This window comes from Hibiscus syriacus, unplaced genomic scaffold (genome assembly GCF_006381635.1).
Source record: "Hibiscus syriacus cultivar Baekdansim isolate YM2019G1 unplaced genomic scaffold, ASM638163v2 tig00110569_pilon, whole genome shotgun sequence".
Taxonomy (NCBI): domain Eukaryota; kingdom Viridiplantae; phylum Streptophyta; class Magnoliopsida; order Malvales; family Malvaceae; genus Hibiscus; species Hibiscus syriacus.
The window spans coordinates 247,272-268,032 of NW_024062784.1; the positions used below are offsets into that span (position 1 = coordinate 247,272).

At 33.4% G+C, this 20,761-nt stretch overlaps 1 protein-coding gene across 2 annotated transcripts; it reads right to left on the minus strand.

Annotated features, from left to right (window-relative positions):
* Positions 1-8,201: 8,201 nt before the first annotated feature.
* Positions 8,202-14,273, minus strand: LOC120132586 (calcineurin B-like protein 7). Of its 2 annotated transcripts, XM_039149324.1 has the most exons (11): positions 14,232-14,255; positions 14,167-14,201; positions 11,084-11,230; positions 10,631-10,713; positions 10,470-10,529; positions 10,193-10,301; positions 10,039-10,091; positions 9,881-9,961; positions 9,679-9,791; positions 8,386-8,525; positions 8,202-8,227 (listed from the first exon to the last, which is right to left on the minus strand). In XM_039149324.1, the coding sequence occupies exons 3-10, from the start codon at positions 11,160-11,162 to the stop codon at positions 8,441-8,443; spliced, it is 663 nt and encodes a 220-aa protein (XP_039005255.1). In that variant the 5' UTR covers positions 11,163-11,230; positions 14,167-14,201; positions 14,232-14,255; the 3' UTR covers positions 8,202-8,227; positions 8,386-8,440. The 2 variants fall into 2 exon arrangements, with proteins under 2 accessions (XP_039005255.1, XP_039005256.1); XM_039149325.1 differs by having other exon boundaries at positions 11,059-11,230; positions 14,136-14,273.
* Positions 14,274-20,761: the final 6,488 nt, after the last annotated feature.

The following is a 20,761-nucleotide window of genomic DNA, read 5'->3' on the forward strand; positions in this document are numbered from 1 at the left end:
CCCTTCGTCGTGAAGTTGAACTTGCGTTGTCTGGAGTCCAATATCCTTCGTTGTGAAGTTGAAATTGGCTCTGAGATTGGGAAGTTGTTGTTGACAAGCAGCGGTCCCTTCGTCGTGAAGTTGAACTTGCATTGTCTGGAGTCCAATATCCTTCGTTGTGAAGTTGAAATTGGCTCTGCGATTGGGAAGTTGTTGTTGACAAGCAGCGGTCCCTTCGTCGTGAAGTTGAACTTGCGTTGTCTGAAGTCCAATATCCTTCGTTGTGAAGTTGAAATTGGCTCTGAAATTGAGAAGTTGTTGTTGACAAGCAGCGGTCCCTTCGTCGTGAAGTTGAACTTGCGTTGTCTGAAGTCCAATATCCTTCATTGTGAAGTTGAAATTGGTTCTGAAATTGAGAAGTTGTTGACAGGCAGCGGTCCCTTCGTCGTGAAGTTGAACTTGCGTTGTCTGAAGTCCAATATCCTTCATTGTGAAGTTGAAATTGGCTCTGAAATTGAGAAGTTGTTGTTGACAAGCAGCGGTCCCTTCGTCGTGAAGTTGAACTTGCGTTGTCTGGAGTCCAATATCCTTCGTTGTGAAGTTGAAATTGGCTCTGAAATTGAGAAGTTGTTTGTTGACAACCAGTTGTCCCTTCGTTGTGAAGTTGAACTTCGAGCTAGATATCCTTCGTCGTGAAGTTGAAATCCACTCTCGAGCAAATTGTGTCGCTTTGAGTTCAATATCCTTCGCCGCGAAGTTGAAATTGACTCTAGCTAAAACCTGAAAAAGTTATGCATATATGTGATGCTATGGATGCAATGCTCTTAGGTGTGCCTAAAATGCATATGCAACATATGTTATCTTGGGGCTCTGGAGAGAAATCTCGATCTCCAGTTGCCTGTCTGGAAACTTGATTCTTGAATCTTCAAATTTTGATCCCTGATCTTGAATTCTTCAAATGTTCAAATCTGATGTGCACATTCTATTTTTGATTTCAGAAATGCTTCTCGACCATCTCAAGTATGTGCCTGAGCTGAGTGTAACGGTTCAGATGATGCTTTAAGAGAAGTTGTCTTGAAAGAGATAGAATTCGTTTCAAGGGAAATGATCTCAAAGATATATGTTGTTTCATGAGAAACGGTCTCAAGGGAAACAAAATTATGTTTTAAGGGAAATAAATTTGAAGATTTTGTGTTTCAAGAGTAACTGTCTCAAGAGAGACGAAATTTGTTTTAGGGGAAATAAATTCAAAGATTTTGTTTCAAGGGAAACTGTCTCAAGATAGACGAAATTTGTTTCAAGAGAAACTGTCTTAAGAGAGACAAAACTTAGTTCCAAGGGAAACTATCTCAAGAGAGACGAAATTTATTTCAACGAAAATGTTTTCAATGTTTATGTTTCAAGAGAAACTGTCTCAAGAGAGACAAATCTTGTTTTAAGAAAAATAATCATGAGTGAAATAAATCTTCTTTCGAGTAAAACAGTCCCAAGTGAGACAAAGTCTGTTTTAAAAAAGCAATCTCAAATGAGATAATCATCTGCATTAAATGACACTGTCTCAAGCGAGACAGAATTTATATTGGAAATGTCGAATCTGAAAATGAATGTCGATCTTTCTATCTGTCGAGTTGGTTGAAGTGTAGCTTCTTGCTGCTGAGCTAAACAACCGACATCAATCTGTAAAGGTGCTTTTGAATCGAGTATCCTTCGTCTTGAAGTCGAACTTGACTCTAAAGCTATAAAAATTATGTACGTGGAAAGAAAATGATAGATATGATGCTCTAAAATGTATGCATAAGATGCATGTAACATGAATTGGTTATATTTTATCTCCTGAAAAAGGTCTGATAATTTGCATTAGGATGTTGAATCCCCAAAGATGCCCCAATATCCAAAAATGCCCCAATATTTGATGTTGAATCTTCAAAGATACCCCAAATGTTCCTTATTTCTTGCTTCATCATTGATTCTAAGCATGAGCTTTGTGTTTGAGAGTTACATGTCATTTACCAAGATCCACTCTATAGAGACTGTCTTGTTTGAAAAAAAATGTTTTTCTTTCTCTTTTATTTTCAAAGTTCTGAAAATATCAATTAAAAGAGTTTTGAAAGATGTTTGATCCAAAGTTTTGAAAATATTGTCACTTTCACGGTTTTACAATTGAGACAAATCATAAAACTAGAGTTCATCGGATATCAAAGAATTAATTACAATGTTAATCCTTCAATAAATTATAGCTATTTGACATGTGCCAAGATCAAAGCTATTTTTGGGAAATGGTCAAGCAAAGAAAGGATAAAAAGTCTCAGGTTATTGTGTTTGGTCAAAGGTTTGGCATTTTTGTTCATTTGATGCTAAATGGTTTGACATTTGATGCTCAAAGGTTTGATGGGGTAGCTTGCATGCTCATCTACTAGAAGTGTTCTCCGACTCCCAGCTTTTATGGTCACACTCGGATTGTGTGATGCCTTATCGAGGAATTTGTGTGATCGCCTCAGTTGCACAATTTTTATATTCGAGCCGCCTTTTCAGGTTTTCAACTCAAACACTCCTTTGGTTTCAAGACGTTATTCAGGATTTACGTCTTGAACCCCCCCTTTGTTATTTTTCTCTATCATACATTAATTACATTGTTTTTTGCAAACAAAGATTAATCCTGATGGGCGGGATGAAATCTGAAGATAGTCTCTCCTGTTTAGAAATCCATGTATGATTAGAAAGGACTTTTAAGGCACATAATGTAGGCCAGGGTTCATGGTTATGAAAGAAAAGGATAAATAGGCACAAACAAGTGTTTCAGGGTGTTGAACCAAGGATCAATTCATTCTGATGCCTTTAATCTTGTCTTGCTCAAAATGTCTCTTTCTCTTGATGCTCTATGATCTTCGAGTGAAGTGATTCGGGAATGATTGTGCTTGATCAATCTCGTAGTTTGAAGCTTGATGTGCCATTTGTCTTTAGGGAATCTTTGCATGTGTTTTTTGTCCCTTTTTCTTTTTCCTTTTTGTTCTTTTTTTGCTTTTTTGCTTTTTTTTTCTTTTTGCCCTTTTTATTCTGATTAAATATTTGCACTTGGCATCTGGTTCACCTTTTGGTAACTCTTTTGGATTAATGTCTTCACTCATGTGAGCAGATTTCTTCCACATTGCCCCCCAGTGTGGAGGGTGATCCTTGGTTAGGGTTGAATCAGAAGAAAAATACTATAGGCTCAAAAGGGGACACAAGGGATATATATTTTCTCATGTTGTGAAGGGATAAAGAAAGAAAGCCGTTCATCATTTCATACATGGAAGTCCTCACAGAAAAGGTATCCCAGGGGGATAGATTTTCAGGATTAATTCTATTCACATGAAAACAGTGTAATTAACGCGTGATAGAATTATTTCGGATGAATTCTTCTTTTTTTCCCCAGATGTCTCAATGTTCAAGCTCCCCGCAAGATGCCCCAAGTTGTGTCTTTAGAATAAATCTCATGTTCAGATGAACAACTCAATGCCTTGGGTTAAAATGTCAATTTTGAGTCTAAAAAGGCAGTGGTGTGATCTTATTGACTCAAAGAAAAGTATGGGTGTATCAAAAAGATAAATGCAATGTTCAAGAATTTCAAAGGGAGGTAATGTCAAAATTTAGTTTTTTTGGTAATGGTCATGAGTTATTTTGGGTAAAAAAAATCGAGGTATTTTATTTTGGGGTTTGAGATAGGGTAAGAAAGGTATAATCTTGCATATGTCAAAAATCTATAATCATTGAAGAATTAAAAGAATCCTTAATTCATTTAATATTCGAAGAACTAAAGATTAAAATTTGTTCAATTGCTCCATTTTAGAAAGTAGCATAAATTCAATCCTTTAAAAGATTAAGCAAACATGAAATATCAGTGACGTGTTCAAACAAAACAATCCTCTAAGTGCAAATGGTATATGACATGCCCCCTTCTTCGGCTGTCAATGCCCCTGAATCCATCAGGTTTTGGATCTTGCGCTTCAGCGCCTTATAGTTCTCAGAGGAATGTTTGGAGCATCCTATGTGGCAACTACAAATAGCTTCAAACATTGTAGCCCTTAGGATATGTGGACTTTTTTCTCAGATCATCTTGGCAGGTTTAGTCGTACAACCAGCTGATTGGGCTCATTCGTTGTGATAGTTTTTTTATGATGTTACAATCTTGCTTCCATGTGGTGTCATGTGGTTAAAACCACTTCATCGAATTCTCCATGAAGAGATTTCATGTTTATGAAAATACTTAAAAAATGAAATGTATATGCAAAATGAAAAAATGCATGAAATGTTCGAGGCATTGATCCAAAAACATGTATGTTATTGTAAATAACCTTTATTGGGACAAAAGTGTTTTATCTTTTAAGAGACAATAAACATATTTAAAGGTACATCCGGACTAAATCCTCTAGGCCCGGAACCGGTTGACTAGTCATTTGCCTTCGTCTTTCACTGGTTGAATAACCTGTCGAACCGCTCCGACCTCTCTGGATAAACCGTGAAAATGTTGAGTTTTTTTTATATTGGTTCCCAAAAAGTGTCGAATGACTTCATCTCTGGCTTTCATCCTTTGCTGAATCGGAAATTCCATTGAAATCCTCCATCAAAGGGATTATTCGAAGTTCATTTGCTTGTTTCTTGAATTTGTCGACAGTGACTTGCCATCTTGTTCTTGTTGTCTTTGAATGGACTCTCGAGGTCAGTAACATTTTTCTCGTCTTGCCCCTGCCACCTTTGTCAACCCATTTTTGAAAAGTTAACTTTTGATGTACTTGATTGTGGGCACCATGAATGTGACACATAGTTGTCTTGCAAATTGTCCTCATTTTCTTTCTGAGCCTTTTCGGACCATAGCCGGACCTCTGCGTTCTTATCTCTTGTATTACAACCCCTTTGTCCATTAATGCAGATTATTCATGTTTTAACAAACAAGTTTTTGGTGGATCAACACCTCTTTTAAATGATGCAAATAATGAAAACAAAATAAAAGAGAACAAAAGTAAAATAGAGTTAGTGAGATAAATCAAAACAATAATAAAAACGAAAAATCCTACCCCACATGATATCTACCCCGCATGCTTATTATTCCTACCCGGACATGATCTCTATCTCGTAAGTTGGTTTTGAACAAGTCCTAACCGCATAAATTTCTAGTTTACATGCTTTGAACAGAAAGTAAAGCAGGAAATAATTCTGGCATCCTAGGGTTTGAAATGAGGTCTTGGGGTGGGCCCTAACTCCTTGTAGTCTCCGGGTTTAGGTTCTAAGAAAAAGTACCCGAGTTCTCCTTGCTGGTGCCCCCTTGGGCTTACCAGACCCTTAGTCCTAAACCCATCACAGGCTTGTGTGGACTAAGTTAAACTCGAGAGGACACATTCCCTTATGCCCATACGGAGAATAAATTCACACGAAGGCATAAGGTATATGAATCCCGAAGGTTACTTGCTAGGCCCATACGATGAATAAATTCACACGAAGGCGTCGCTTTCACCCCCACTTAAAACGGGTTCGGAGCTCGGGTATAGAGCCTTTAGATGAAAAAAAAGAAAACTTTGAAGGCTGAAATCATGAAAAAACGATTAGTCCAACTATTTACTCGAAAATAATCAAAAGTAAGTAAAAAGGATCGAAATATTACCTTAAAATCTAAACTTACCATTTTCGTTAAAAAGACAACTGGAAATTACCTTAGCCTGACTCACTTACCTGTTTCCCCAGTGGAGTCGCCAAGCTGTCGCAGCCGTCTTTCGGTTGGGCCCCGGAATTGGGCTTCGACTTGAAAAATGTGGATTGGAGTCGCCACCGATCATTTATTTAAAAATAAATGGGTTGATCGGATACCCTATTTCTTACCTGATCTGCGTCTTACCAGAAATATGTCGGGCTCGGGAGTCGGTTACGGTCAAGGAAGGATTAGCACCCTTGAACCGCCCTTTCGGTACTACGTAATTTCCAGTTGTCTTAATTAAGAAAAATAACAAGTTAAATTAAAAGGTAAAGTTTCGATCCTAATTACTTACCCTTGATTGATTTGAAAAAAAATCGAGAAATGTGTTGAATAAACAAGGTAAAGAAAACAAATAAGATACAAGGGAAAAATAAAATAAATAAAATAATAAGTAAGATAAGAAAAAAATAGTAAAGTAATAATTATATATAGTAATATTTGAAAAAAGGAAAAAGAAATATATATATATATATATATATATATATATATATATATATATATATCAAAGTATTAATAAAATAAATAAGTTGTATATGTACATCAAATACTTAAAAATAGAAAAGTTACCCTCCCAATTCACCGAAAGTGGGGGCTTTAGTAAGAAATAAGACAAAAATTGGGTCCTCTAGGTTAGTATATAATATAATGTTTAATAATAATAATGATAAAGACACAAGTTTTTTTTAAAAAAAATAATAATATAATAATAATGAATAAAAAAACGAAAATAATAAAAAATAATATAAATATATAAAGTTATAAGATATATTACATAAATAAAGAAATAATCAAATAAAAATAATTAAGAATATATATTTAATAATATGTATATAAATAAACTATTAAAAGTATAAAAAATACGACTAGATAAAGATAATTATAATATATATAGTAATATTAGACTTATAAGTAAAATATTAAAGAATATATATATAATAATAATAATAAAATATAGTAAAAAAATCAAATGAAAATAATTTAATATATATATATACATATAATAATAATAACATGAATAATAAAAAATGAATAAAATATCCATATAATAAATAAAGGGACTAATATAGATTTTTAAAAAACTCTTCCACTCCTTTAACCGAAAATCAAATAGGTTTTTAAAAATAAGCCTCGGGGTAGATCTAAGTTCGAAACATCGAAACCCCACCCATTTTGGTCATCGGCGCAACCCACGTTTTGGGTTATTCGAACCAAATTTCAAGAAAAATAACGTGCACATGCAAAAGAAAGAAAAAAGAAAATGCTACCTTTTATTTCCTTTTCGAATCCTTTACAATAGCTTTGCCTTTGTATCTTCCCGTGCTTTCCTCTATGTTTTGTGTCTAAATCGTGTGTTACAATAGTGAGTTACAATGGCTATTTATAGTGCTTGTGGATCCTATCTTTAGGAGTTTAAATCATAGTAGAACTCTATCCTATTTTTTGAATCCTAGCAAAATTCTATCCTATCTTTAGGAGTTTGAATTCTAGTAGGACGAAAAGGTGTGTTGACAAGTCGCAACCAGCAGTAGCTTCGAAACATACCTAGGCCGTCCGTGGAAACTGTATTCCAGGACCTTGGTCATGATGTCTTACATAAGCAACCACATTCACCCTAGGGGATGGCTCGAGTGGAACGACACATTTGCCTTGGATACATTATATTACGGCGAATACATGAATTACGGCCCGGGAGCATCGATCGGGCAACGGATGGGTGGCCCGGATATAGAGTCATTACTTCAGAGGTCGAAGCAAGCAAATTTACAGTTGAACAGTTCATTTATGGATCATCATGGTTACCGTCGACCGGGGGTGCTTTCTCGGCCGGTTTACAAGTTTAAAATTTAATCTTCATTTATACATTATCGGTCGTTAATATTTTTTTTAATTAATTCCAATAAGTCTGATTTTAAACATGAAAAGTATGATGTAATTCTACTTTCAGTCCATGTACTCATTGAGAATTCAAAAATTAATCACTGTACTTTTAAATCTGAGACTTTAATTCTTTTGGCTTAATACTTGAACTTAGCATCAAATTCATAATTACAGTTATAATATTTAACTCATGTTAAGTGTTCTGATAAATGATAAACATAATGAATAATCGTGATGATGGTGGTATACAATTAAAACATCTTAATAGTAATCATGTCACACTTAAAAAATAAGGCAATAAACTATTTAAAACATTAAAAAAATTAAAATAATAATATTATTTTTTTCTGTAAACTATTTTTCAAAATAAAATAATATTATGTTAAATCAAAGTGGTATGTCAAAACTCATACGCATGTATCATATCAAATAAATGTAACTATTATTGCCTAAGGACATAAATGTTATTGGAGCCTAAGCAGGTGCGTAAGAAAGTGACATGTACGGTTTGATTTTGACTTTATATGCCATCTTCCTTGAATTTTTACCGATTGTGGCTGCTACTGTGTTGGGCATGTTAGCCTCCGTGTTTTTCTTAAAAGCTCTGTCGGACTTTTTATTTCGAGGATTGGATTGGCAATATACCTACAAGAAAAGAAAAACTGTTTTCATTACAAAATTTTGTGATGCTCAACAGCAATGAACACTCGGAGAAACATAAGAAGGCTCTGTACAGACAAGAGAGTGCCGACCCCAGAATTTGAATAACAATTCAACAGCTGTTTGATCTTCGTTCACCATACCTCAAGCTTCGTAATTGGTTGAGATTAGCACAAAACATTCCGACAAAATCCGATATTAATCTCCATTAACGCCGAGATAGAGTTCCGAATCATCGATCTCGGTCCGAACCACGAAGCTGGGGAATGCAAGGCTTATATCCCTGCAAAAAAGGCACCAAAACAGCTGACGTCGACTGCATTTACGACTATTTAATAGAAAATCGAATTGAATCAAAAAATTTTGAATTATTTAAATTGAAGATATATATTTTACAACTCAAACTTAATTTCAAATTTTTCGAGTCGAGTTTATGAAATTCAAGTCGAGTTATTCTAGTTTATATATTAATTTTATTATAATTATTTATAAAATTATAACAAATATTTGTTCTATTTTTTTTAATTTCTCTAACCATATAAAATATAAAATATACATTTATATATTATATTTTTCATATTATAATGTTATTTAATATATTAAATACAATATAAATTTATAAAATATAATATTATATTTAAAAAATACTTTAAGAGTAAAATATTGACGAAAATATAAAAGAGTCAGAAGATCAAATTGAGTAAAATATAAAATTAAGACACTAAATAAAAGAGAGTACATATTTACTAAAAAAATAAGAATATAAGTTACATAAGTTTTTCAATGTGATATATGAACATCTGATTCAAATTTAATAAAAAAACTTAAAATGAAGGATAAATTGAAGAAATAAGTAGATTATAAAAATTCGAGAGACTAAACTGAAAAATAAAAAAGTTATTATCAAAATAAAGAATTGAAAGTACATATATATTCTACGATGATTTAAGAGCATGTGGTTCAAATTTAATAAAAAAATACCTAAAATAAAGGATGAATTAGAGAAATAAAAAAATTATGAAAAATTGAGGGACTAAATTAAAAATAAAAAAATTATTATCAAAATGAGAAATTGAAAGTACATATGTTTCTACGATAGTTTAGGAGCATATGGTTCAAATTTGATAGAAAAATGAACTTAAAATGAATGAGAAATTGAAGAAATAATGAAATTAGGGACTAAATCATAAAACTCTCAAAATACTTAGTCAAATTTCGATTTTCCAAGTAATTCGAACTCAAAAATCGAATTGAAAAATTTATTTGACTCGAATAACTCAAAATTAAAAAAAATCGATTTTTTAAGTCGAGTCGAGTTTTGTTCACCTCTATTAACTACGTCGTAGTGTTGAAAAATGAAGGGTCGGAGCAACACAGTTCATCCTACTGCCACGTTGCTACATGTTACCGAGTCTTAAAATCGAGTTTTTACTTACTTCAAATATGGGAGAGTCATGATCTTTATGAGAGATGGGTATTTTGATACAAATGCTTTCCACTCTTCTGGATCAATTCTCCCATCACCTTTCGTGTCTGCCTCGCTGAATGTCTGCGGAAAACACAGACGAAACCTAGATTAAGAATGTCCATATCGAATACGGATGGATCGGATAGTTGAACGGTTAGATAAATTTGCACCTTATCCACAATTGTTTCAACAGCATCCTCTGAAATAACTAAATCTGATTCATGCAAAAGTGCCAAAACCATTTCCTTCAACTGAGTTGATGAGAAGTTGTAGTTAGTATCGACAGTAAAAGATATTTGAGTTAATGAAACTCGGTAGGTATACGAACCTCCTCACGCTTGATAAAGCCGGTTCGTTTTAGGTCATAAAGCCTGAAAGCAACTGCAAAAAGGATTGTTTCAACTTATAACATACTTCGGAAGAAAGGCTCATCGTTTGTTGATGTCTATTATTGAAGAAAAAATCATGAAAATTGGCCTTACATGCTATTTTGTCAGCCACAGGTGCATTGGGGTGAAAGACACCCAATGATCGAACAAACTCCCCGAACTCAATGACCCCATTACGTTTGATATCAAACAAATCGAAAATCTGCAAATCCGTAGGCAATGATATAAGCAAAGACGGACTATAACATCGCAGAAGAAAGATATGTTCTTGTTCAAGTGATCTATCATTATGAATAACTACTCATATATTTCAGCACAAAAATAGAGTTAGATACTGAATACGAGCAATCCGGAAGCTAAAATTACACACCCTGTCCGCAAAAAGATTCCTCTGATTTTTGTTCCTGAAGAGGGCAAGCTGGAACTCTTCCTATTGAAAAAAGCAGCATAGAATTTGTCAAAGCATGACAGAAATTAGTTAATGTCCAATTATGACTTGACTTGAGAATCCTAAATGTTGAATAAACATACCTTGTGAATAAGCCCATCGGCAATTATCGAATTGCTTAGTTTCATAAAAAGCTCATACAATGCCTCTACCTCACTAACCGTAACTGCAACAAGAGAAAAAAAAATTCATGCTCCGACCGACCAACTGAATAGCTATTTCAAACTTTGAACTTGTTCTCGATTTGTAGATGCCTAAATGTCAACTGTATTTGCTAATACATGTCTAGATAACAGCTTAATACAAGCTGACAATCCACATTGATTTATGAGTACTAATATTGGAAAGACAAATACAAGCAGAGGGGAACTTTGATAGCATACTATATGTTGCTTTAGACTCGGAATGATTGTTCAATATCGGTATGTGTTTGATACATGTATATTCAAATATGTGTACTTTAAGAAAAATAAAAAAAATCCAAGCAGCAGAAGGCATATTTGCGAGTTACATGAAGAACCAGAATTGCAACTCACAAATTGTTTCGGCAGCAAGAACATTTGGGTCTTCATAACCGGGGACACGCTTGATTCTCTTCGAGCTTCCACATCCCATGACAACAACCAATGCTATTCAAACACAAAAATTGTCAACAATACACTCATTTGCAGCCGAAGGTTCACCTGCCAATACCAAAAGCATTTATATTTATCAACAATTAATAGACATCTGAGCGTTCCATATGAGTGTTATTCTATATTCAAATTTTGTAAGGCGTCGAACACAGATGCTTTAAACAATAACACAGTCTTAATCAAAATGTCGACTATCATGACTATGAAAAGGGAAAAGGAGTGCCAAAGCATGATGTCATTGCTTGGTTGGCCATTCTGAGGAGACTTAATACGAGGGATAGGCTCATTCGTTTTGGCATGCTGTGGTGATGTTGCGAGACAAGAGATCACCTTTTCTTTGGTTGCTCTTTCTCTAGCACGATTTGGAGGAAGTTCTTGGATTCTTGTGATTTGCAAAGACCAGTAGGAGGTTGGGAGTTTGAGTTGCAATGGGCTGTCAGAAATTTGAAAGGTAAGTCTCTTATTACCTTCATTCTAAAAATAGCATGGAATGCTCTTATTTACTTTGTTTGGATTGAGAGAAATGGAAGAATCTTTGATAATCGCGGGAGAATTGAGGATACTGTTTTTGAGTCTATTAGAGAGGTTGTTCAAATTAAGGCTAATGATTAATGTATAGATAGATCGGATGAGATTAACTTTTCTCTTTGTACAGCTTGGGGTATACTTGAGTGAGCTCCTGCTTTTATGTAGGGTGTTCGGTTTCTGTAGCAACTTCGCTGTGTTTCTTTGAATATAATGAAATCAATTTATCCAAAAAAAAAAAAAGGTAAAGGACCGCTCACAATGCAAAAGCTTCCACGTATTGAAACCGAAGAATAATTCAATGAAAAACATATTTGAATTCAGGACATCCTACAAATCTGTAAGTGTTCAAGGGAACTATCCCAGCACAAGCCTATGCAATAATGATAATAGGTTGACTTCTAAGACATGGAAAGCAAAAGAGTAACATTCACCTATGGTCATCAATTACAAGCATATGATTATTCGGGTTCAATTATGACTAGATATTTAACCAACAATTTACCTCAGTGGTTAGAAGTCACGGATTCGAGCATCAATGACTACAACAGAGTGATTGAATGTTGATTGTCAAATAATTAAAAGTATTTAAAACATATACTACTTTATAATCAACTTAACTTATTAAATGAAAAAAATACCCCACTAACAAAAGTAGGTGGAAAACAATTAAGATTTGATTATATCTAAACCGTTCATTATTTGACTTAAAGCCAATTACCTGTAAACGGAGCTGTTCAATTTGACATAAAGATTACAACTAATCCAAGACCCAATCTGAACAAAGAGCGTACAAGATAATATTTTACTATTATTTTAAAGTTGCAATTGTACAAGTATTGAAAAGTAAAAAAAAAAATCAAATATAATAATAATATTTTTTTATAATTTATATATAGCGTACAAGATAAAATAAAATTTTTACTATTATAACAACAAAATCTTATATATTTTTTCTATGTGATTATAATTAAAGATATTTTATTTATCTTGTGTATGTCATACAACTATCGTTATACTTGATTTTTAATACTTTTTATTATTTTTTAAATACTTATACAATTGAAACTTAAATTTTTTTCATATAACATTATAATTATTTTGAACCAAATGATCTCAGTGATTAAGAAATTATTGTTATTCTTTAAGATTCTTAGTTCGAACGCCGCTTATACAATAGTACAAACGTTCATTATTAAATGATCGAGAGTATTTAAACATATATTATCTTTTATTCACTTCAAAATAAAAAGAATAGATTATAACTAACATCAAATAAAATAAAATTAATATAAGCAAAATGTATTATATTTAAAATTTATACACATTATAAAAAATATTACAATCATTTGATTTAATTTTTATTTATTTTTATTATTGTTTTTTAATTAAAACTTAAAATAAATTTCAAAATATTAATTGCCACTTGATATAAAGAAAAGAAAGAAAGACACCAAATCTTTAATATTAAAACAAACAAAATTTAGAATAATTTATTGAAAGGAACACGTGTCAAAATATTAGACTAAGGGTCAGGATAGGGGCAAAAAGGCGGGGCAGGGGATTTGTATTCTAAGGAGCACATGGAACACAGAATCCAACCTAGGGGATACTAATCTTTTAATCAATTTACTAAAGGAGGCTATAACTTTTATTATTATTATTATTATTAATATAAGATAATTATAAGATATTATTTGATTAAAAATAATTCTCATATTAAACAAATCACTTCTTTTTGTATTTTTTATGCTCGAACTTAAGATATAAAAAAATAACAATAATTTATTTAGCATTGATGTGGCTCGGCTGGTACAATAGCTTAGAATAAGAGAAAATATTAGTGTAGATTTTAAGATCCGAAGGCTAGACGGATGAAGAAATTAAGTTAAACTCCGATGTTTTCTGTAGGCTTTGTTAAGTTGACTTTATTGGGTGAAATAGTCGAACTAAACGAAGATTTCTAGTCAGTACAAACATATTCATATACTAGAATTGGGGCCATTGGCAAAATACATAAAGCATGGTCCGGTTCTATTGAATATAAAATTCAAAAGAAAACAAAAAGTAAAAAAAAAACGCTTTTGGTCTTTTTCCTTTTTTTTCTCAGCAACCAAACAGAAGTTATATTCAATTTGTTTACGATGTAATTACTATTTCTATTGTCTTCTAACTATGAACCGCCAAAAACATCCAGCGGTTCAGTTATTATCAATATGAGTAAAGAGTAATTAACGAAAAAGTTTATATTCTGAGCTTCTTTATTATCATTATGATTCAAAGTTGGAAACCGGAATCTCATCAAGGATCAAAATGGAAAAACGGAAAGGAATCATGCATATCCAGAAAAGGTTTAAATCCAATTGAAAGCGAATCCAGGAAACAAAGCAATGTAAACAAAAAACAAAATAATTTAACTACCGATTACCTGCTTGACCTGGAACTTGACTTGATCTAACGCTTTCTCCTTCTTGAATCTTTCTGGTGCTCAAGATTTAGCTTATATATTTCGATTATATTGCCAGCTTGAAGCTTGTTTCTCGACTCTTCTGAGCCTTCTCCCTCGTATCCGAACCTGGAAAAATATAGAGAGAGCGTCCTATATATTTATATGCAATTCCATACAAATTTATTATTTTACAGGTTGGCTGCCATTTCATTTATCTCGACACTCGTTATATCGGTTGAACTCGTAATTAGGATGCAATTTAATGAGTAAATATAAATATAAATAATAATTACATGTTTTAATAATTTAAGAGGATTATATTTTAATATTTATTTATAATTTTTTAATCTATCGATACACTTATGTTTCTGCAATTATTTAAATTCGAATCTTTAGAAAATAACTATTGAATTAAAATCTCTTCTTAATTTTAATTGATATTAAATTTTAAATCTAATTAAAAGCAACCTTACATCTTCTCTTATCAGTATCACCCAAGAAGAAATAAATCATTTTCTCATCGTTTAGTCATATTGTTAAATTACATATTTCAGACAAGTGTTATGATATTTTGTTGATTATTTTTATTCATCCCCAAAAATATTGACTTTTATATATATATACCAAACGTAATAGGGAAGTATTTGATTAGATTAGATTTAATAATTGGTAAATTAAACGTATAATTACAATATTGTTTCTATGATTATAGACATAATAAGCTACTCACTTCAAATTATATAAGAATTACAAGGAAAATGTTGAAACGCCAACTAAAAAAACTCGAAGAAAGATAAATATGAATAAATTTGTCTGCATCAACAAACAAAACACAAAAAGAATATCAAAATTATTGAAAGAGCACCGATAAATCACTTATTCGAGTAGAGTAATATGAGAAAACTATTCACAAATACAACTTGGTATCCAAATCAAATCCGAATGTCCAAAGCAGGAAAGATCAACAAGATAATAAATAAGCGTCATCTTGAAACAAAAAACTTAAACATTAGGTATGATTTTGAAATAAGTGAAAGTTTAGGTACTAAAATAAAATAAAACCAATAATTTAGATACTAAACGTGTAGTTTACTCTTTCTTTAAAGTTTCGACGTGTATGATGTTGGATGGACACGTGATGGTGATGGACGTGGCATCGGCAAGTGAAATTGAATAATGTGTCGACCGAGATTTGACACCCCAATAGCTTTGTACTTTGCATGGACCATTTTGGCCAATTTTACTTTAATTCAATGTACATAGCTGCCCAAACGCCATCTTCAAAACTTTTCTAATTACTTTAATTCAATTGATTCGGATAAATCAATGGAAAATGTTATTTTTTTAATATTTTAATATCTTAAATTTAATCATATTAAAAAGATTATAATATTTTAGGTTCCATTCCACTTATAATATTATAATTTTTATCATATTTTCGATCAGTCTCAAAATCATTTTTTTCCGATATATTTGTAAATAAACGACGACGGATCGCGATCTTATCCTTGGCCATGTATAAATAGCGAAGCGTCGTACCAAAAAAGAAGCAGCGGATTGTATTGTCCATTAAAAGGGGGGAAAGGATGGGATCCATTATCTAAAGTAATTGATTTATCGCCAATACTTTAAATGCAATAATGCAGACTTTAGACAATGTCTTGGTATGACATAGAAAATATAGATATGATATTTGACAAGACCAGGCTTAATTTAGTCGGTAAAGAACGTGATTTTCATGTATTTTTATCAAACCATGTTTAATTTTAAGGTAAATTACATATTTAATATATAAACTATCAGTTTTAATTTATTTTAGTACCTATATTTTAAAATTTTCAAGATCATACTTAACATTTAATTTTTATTTTATATTAGTATCACGCCGTTTGAAACAAAAATTAAATTTTAGATATGATTTTTGTCGCAACCGTCTTTCGGTTGGGCCCCGGAATTGGGCTTCGACTTGGATTGATTGGGTTAGAGTCGCCACCGATTATTTAGTTAAAAATAAATAGGTTAATCGGATACCTTATATCTTACCTGATCTGCGTCTTACCAAAGATATGTCGGATTCGGGAGTCGGTTACAGCTAAGGAAGGATTAGCACCCTTGAACTGCCCTTTCGGTACTACGTAATTTCCAGTTGTCTTTAATTAAGAAAGTTGTAAATTTAAATTAAAATGTAAAATGACGATCCAAATTACTTACCTTAGATCGCTTAAATTGTACCCTTAAAAGATCAAGACATATATTAGATAAGGAATGCAAATAAAACACCTAAGGTAAAATGGAAAACAAATAAGACGAGGAAAATATAGAATATAAAAAGAATATATATGATGGTAATAATAATAAAGATATAAACAATGGGAAAAATAAAAGATATATATAATAGTAATAAATAAAAAACTAAAATAAATAAATAACTATAATCAAATATGTACATATAAAATAAAAAGGAATAATGAAAAAAAAATATAAAGTAGAATAAAATGAAAACGATAATGATGTTAAAAAACACGAAAGCTATATATAAATATCAAATATATTATTAAATAAAACAAATGAATAAAAATAAATATACAGATAATAATAAAAGAAAAAAATATATGTTTATATACGCTATCAATAATACTTAAAATAATAAAATTAACGATGGTTATGTATAGAGATAAATAAAAATAAATACATAAAGTAAATGAAAAAATATAAAGAATATACATATAATAATAAAAGGAAAATAATATATGTTTATATACGCTATCAATAATACTTAAAATAATAAAAATAACGATGATTATGTGTATATATATATATGTATAATAAAATAAAATAAAAATATACATAAAATATATATATATATATAAATAAAGGAATAAAACATAATAATAATGAAAATATAGTATATAATAATAGTAGGGACTAAATTGAAAACGAAATAAACTCAATGGTCAATTTACAAGGATTTCGGGTTCAATAATCGATTCAGAGGACCAAATTAAATGTTTTTGAAACTGGAGAACCAAAACGCAAATCTCTCGCTTCTTGAAAAAACACGCGGGTTCGAGGTTCATCGGGTCGGGCACGAGCTGGAACGGGTTTGATATATGACTCAAACATATTTTTTTGTTTCATTTCTCTCCTCACAATCAAAAGCTCTCCTCCCCTCTCTGAAGAACGCTCCCAAGTGTTCTTCAGAAAATAAGAACACGGCCGGATTCTTCAAGAATCCAGAAACCGACCGCCCTACGCCGCCTCGCCGCAGCCGTTGAACGGCGGCGGCCGCCGTTCATCGGCGGCAAAACCCGTTTTTTTTCTCTGTTTTCCAAAGCTTTTTAAATCTAGTTTTCAAAAATCGAAATATTTTTTTATAAAAAACGAGCCTCGGGGGCTAGATCTACAGAAGAAGATCCCGACCAAGCCCCTCCGTTCATCGGCTAAAATGCTCTTTTTGGGTTTCTTTCGAACCAAAGCTTAACAAAGACACAAGACAAGGAAGAAAAACACGCAAAAGGTATGAACTTTTTACCTTTCTTTTCGAAATATTTGCACGAAACCTTCGAAAAAAAATCTGAATGCTTGGTTATGTCTTGCTGGTAATTTTGCTTATAACTTTACTTGTATTCAGTATGGAAAAAAATCCCCCTTCCACTGGGTTCTGATTACATATTTATAGTATAAGAAATAAACTGTCCTTAGAGATTGAATCCGAGTAAGACTCGGTTTGGTTGTTTGGAATCCCACTAACACACGTTGCTTTGCTTGGTGTCTCATGTGCTTACGTTTGTTGGTGGTTGTTTGACATTGAGGAGTTCAAGGCGCCGAGATAACCGGGGATGAATGCCGGTGAGACGTGGGACACGAGACTCTCGTATGGGGACAGTTACGGCGTTGGCTGGAACTTGCTAGGGTTCTTGGACACCTTTGCTTGCTGGGTCACGAGTCTGTTGGGCCTGGGTCGCTTTGGGCCATTTTTATTGCTGTAAAAAGTAAAGAAAATAATATCATATGCATGCATATTATACAATGTACATAGTGCACACTAAAATAATGTAACACATAGATATTGTATAATATATAGTTATAAGCAAGGACGAAATTGTGTGTTTACAGCTGCCCCTATTTGCTTATGATCGTGTAACGAGAATATAGCAAAGATTAAAATACACAAATTACGTCCATATCGAATATCCTCTATCGTAGAGTTCAGATCCGATACTAAAACTGATTTAAATAACTAAATGACTCCCTCGTCGTGAGGTTTAGTCAATATGTTGGGATACAATGCCCTTCGTTGTGAAGTTATATATGTATATGGCCCCTTCGTCGTGAAGTTGAGCCTTGACTTGAATATCCTTCGTCGTGAAGTTGAAATCCAAGTATTGTTCCGAGTCCGATATCCTTCGTTGTGAAGTGGAAATTGGCTCTGAAATTGAGAAATGTTTGTTGACAACCAGCGGTCCCTTCGTCGTGAAGTTGAACTTGCGTTGTCTGGAGTCCAATATCCTTCGTTGTGAAGTGGAAATTGGCTCTGAAATTGAGAAATGTTTGTTGACAACCAGCGGTCCCTTCGTCGTGAAGTTGAACTTGCGTTGTCTGGAGTCCAATATCCTTCGTTGTGAAGTTGAAATTGGCTCTGAATTTGAGAAATGTTTGTTGACAACCAGCGGTCCCTTCGTCGTGAAGTTGAACTTGCGTTGTATGGAGTCCAATATCCTTCGTTGTGAAGTAGAAATTGGCTCTGAATTTGAGAAATGTTTGTTGACAACCAGCGGTCCCTTCGTCGTGAAGTTGAACTTGCGTTGTCTGGAGTCCAATATCCTTCGTTGTGAAGTAAAAATTGGCTCTGAATTTGAGAAATGTTTGTTGACAACCAGCGGTCCCTTCGTCGTGAAGTTGAACTTGCGTTGTCTGGAGTCCAATATCCTTCGTTGCGAAGTTGAAATTGGCTCTTGGGTAAAACCTGCAAAGATATGCATATATGCGATGATATGGATGTCATGCTCTTAGGTATGCCTAAAATGTATGGGCAACATATGTTATTCTGGGCTCTGGAGAGAAATCTTGATTTCCGGTGGCCTGTCGTTGTTGACTCTTGATTTTGAAAGCTTGAAGTTCCGATCTCTGATCTTGAATTCTTCAAATGTCTGAATCTGATGTGCACATTCTTGGTTTTTTTTTTTTTTTTTTTTTTTGAGATGCTCCTCAACCATCTCAAGCATGTGCATGAGCCTTGATCGGCTTATGGGTACCTGTACTTTTCAATGAATCTTTGTACAGTAATATGCGATTATCTTTCATTAAAAATAAATAAACCATTAGGTTTAAATCTAATTCAAGATGCTCGAAAGGAATTGGAGGAAAGATGGTCTTTATTCATAAGGGAGGAGAAGAACAAATAATACATGGCAAACATTCTAGAAGACGAATACACAATGATGTGTAAATGAATGTCTTAGATCTCGATAACGTGGGCACTTCTGAGCCGAAAAGCCGTTTGGTGACTTTGAATGCAGCCTTTGCCAAAGGATCTTTGAAAATGCGACAACGTTTGGGAGGGTGCAACATTTCTCCGATTTGTTGAGTTCGTAGAAGATTCATGTGCCGGGATGTTTCCACCGTTAATATCCAAATCGCCCTTTCCGGGTTTTCAACTTGGACCCATCCTTGGTTGCAAGACGCCCTTTGCGGGTTTTCATCTTGAACTCACCTTATTTTCTCTTCTTTTTTCTTCTTTTTCTTTTTTCAATTTAGGGCGCCCTTTCGGGTTTTCACCCTAAACGTTCTTCTCCTTTTTTTTCTTTTTTTTTCAACTTAGGACGCCTTCTCGGGTTTTCATCCTAAGCGAAGTATTTCTTGACTGCGTCCGAGTTAATGGGATGTGGCAGCTCAGGTCCGTCCATTTCAGCCAGGATAAGGGCTCCTCCGGAGAAAGCCTTCTTCACAACATAAGGTCCTTCCCAATTTGGCGTCCATTTTCCTCGGAAATCTTTCTGGACTGGCCAAATTCTTTTTAGCACTAGATCCCCTTCACGGAATATTCTCGAGCGCACCTTTTTGTCATGTGCTCGGATTATTCGTTTCTGATAGATTTGACCATGATGAATGGCTTTCAGTCTTTTTTCATCTATCAGATTAAGCTGATCATATCTGGATTGTGCCCACTCTGCATCATCCAGTTTGACTTCTGACAAGACCCTGAGAGACGGAATCTCGACTTCAATGGGTAGCACTGCTTCCATTCCATAGGCTAGTGAAAATGGAGTTGCCCCAGTCGAAGTTCGTACCGAGGTTCGATAAGCGAACAAAGCAAAAGGCAACTTCTCATGCCAGTCTTTGTAAGTTTCAGTTGTTTTCTCCACTATCTTCTTAATATTTTTGTTTGCTGCTTCTACTGCTCCGTTCATCTTTGGTCTGTAAGCAGTGGAATTGTGATGTTTTATGCTGAACTGTTCGCAGGCAGCACTCATCATCTTGTTGTTCAAGTTTGTTGCGTTATCGGTGATAATCCTTTCGGGTAGACCATACCGACATATAATTTCTTTCTTCAGAAACTTGCAAATAGTGGATTGAGTGACACTGGCGTATGACGCAGCCTCTAC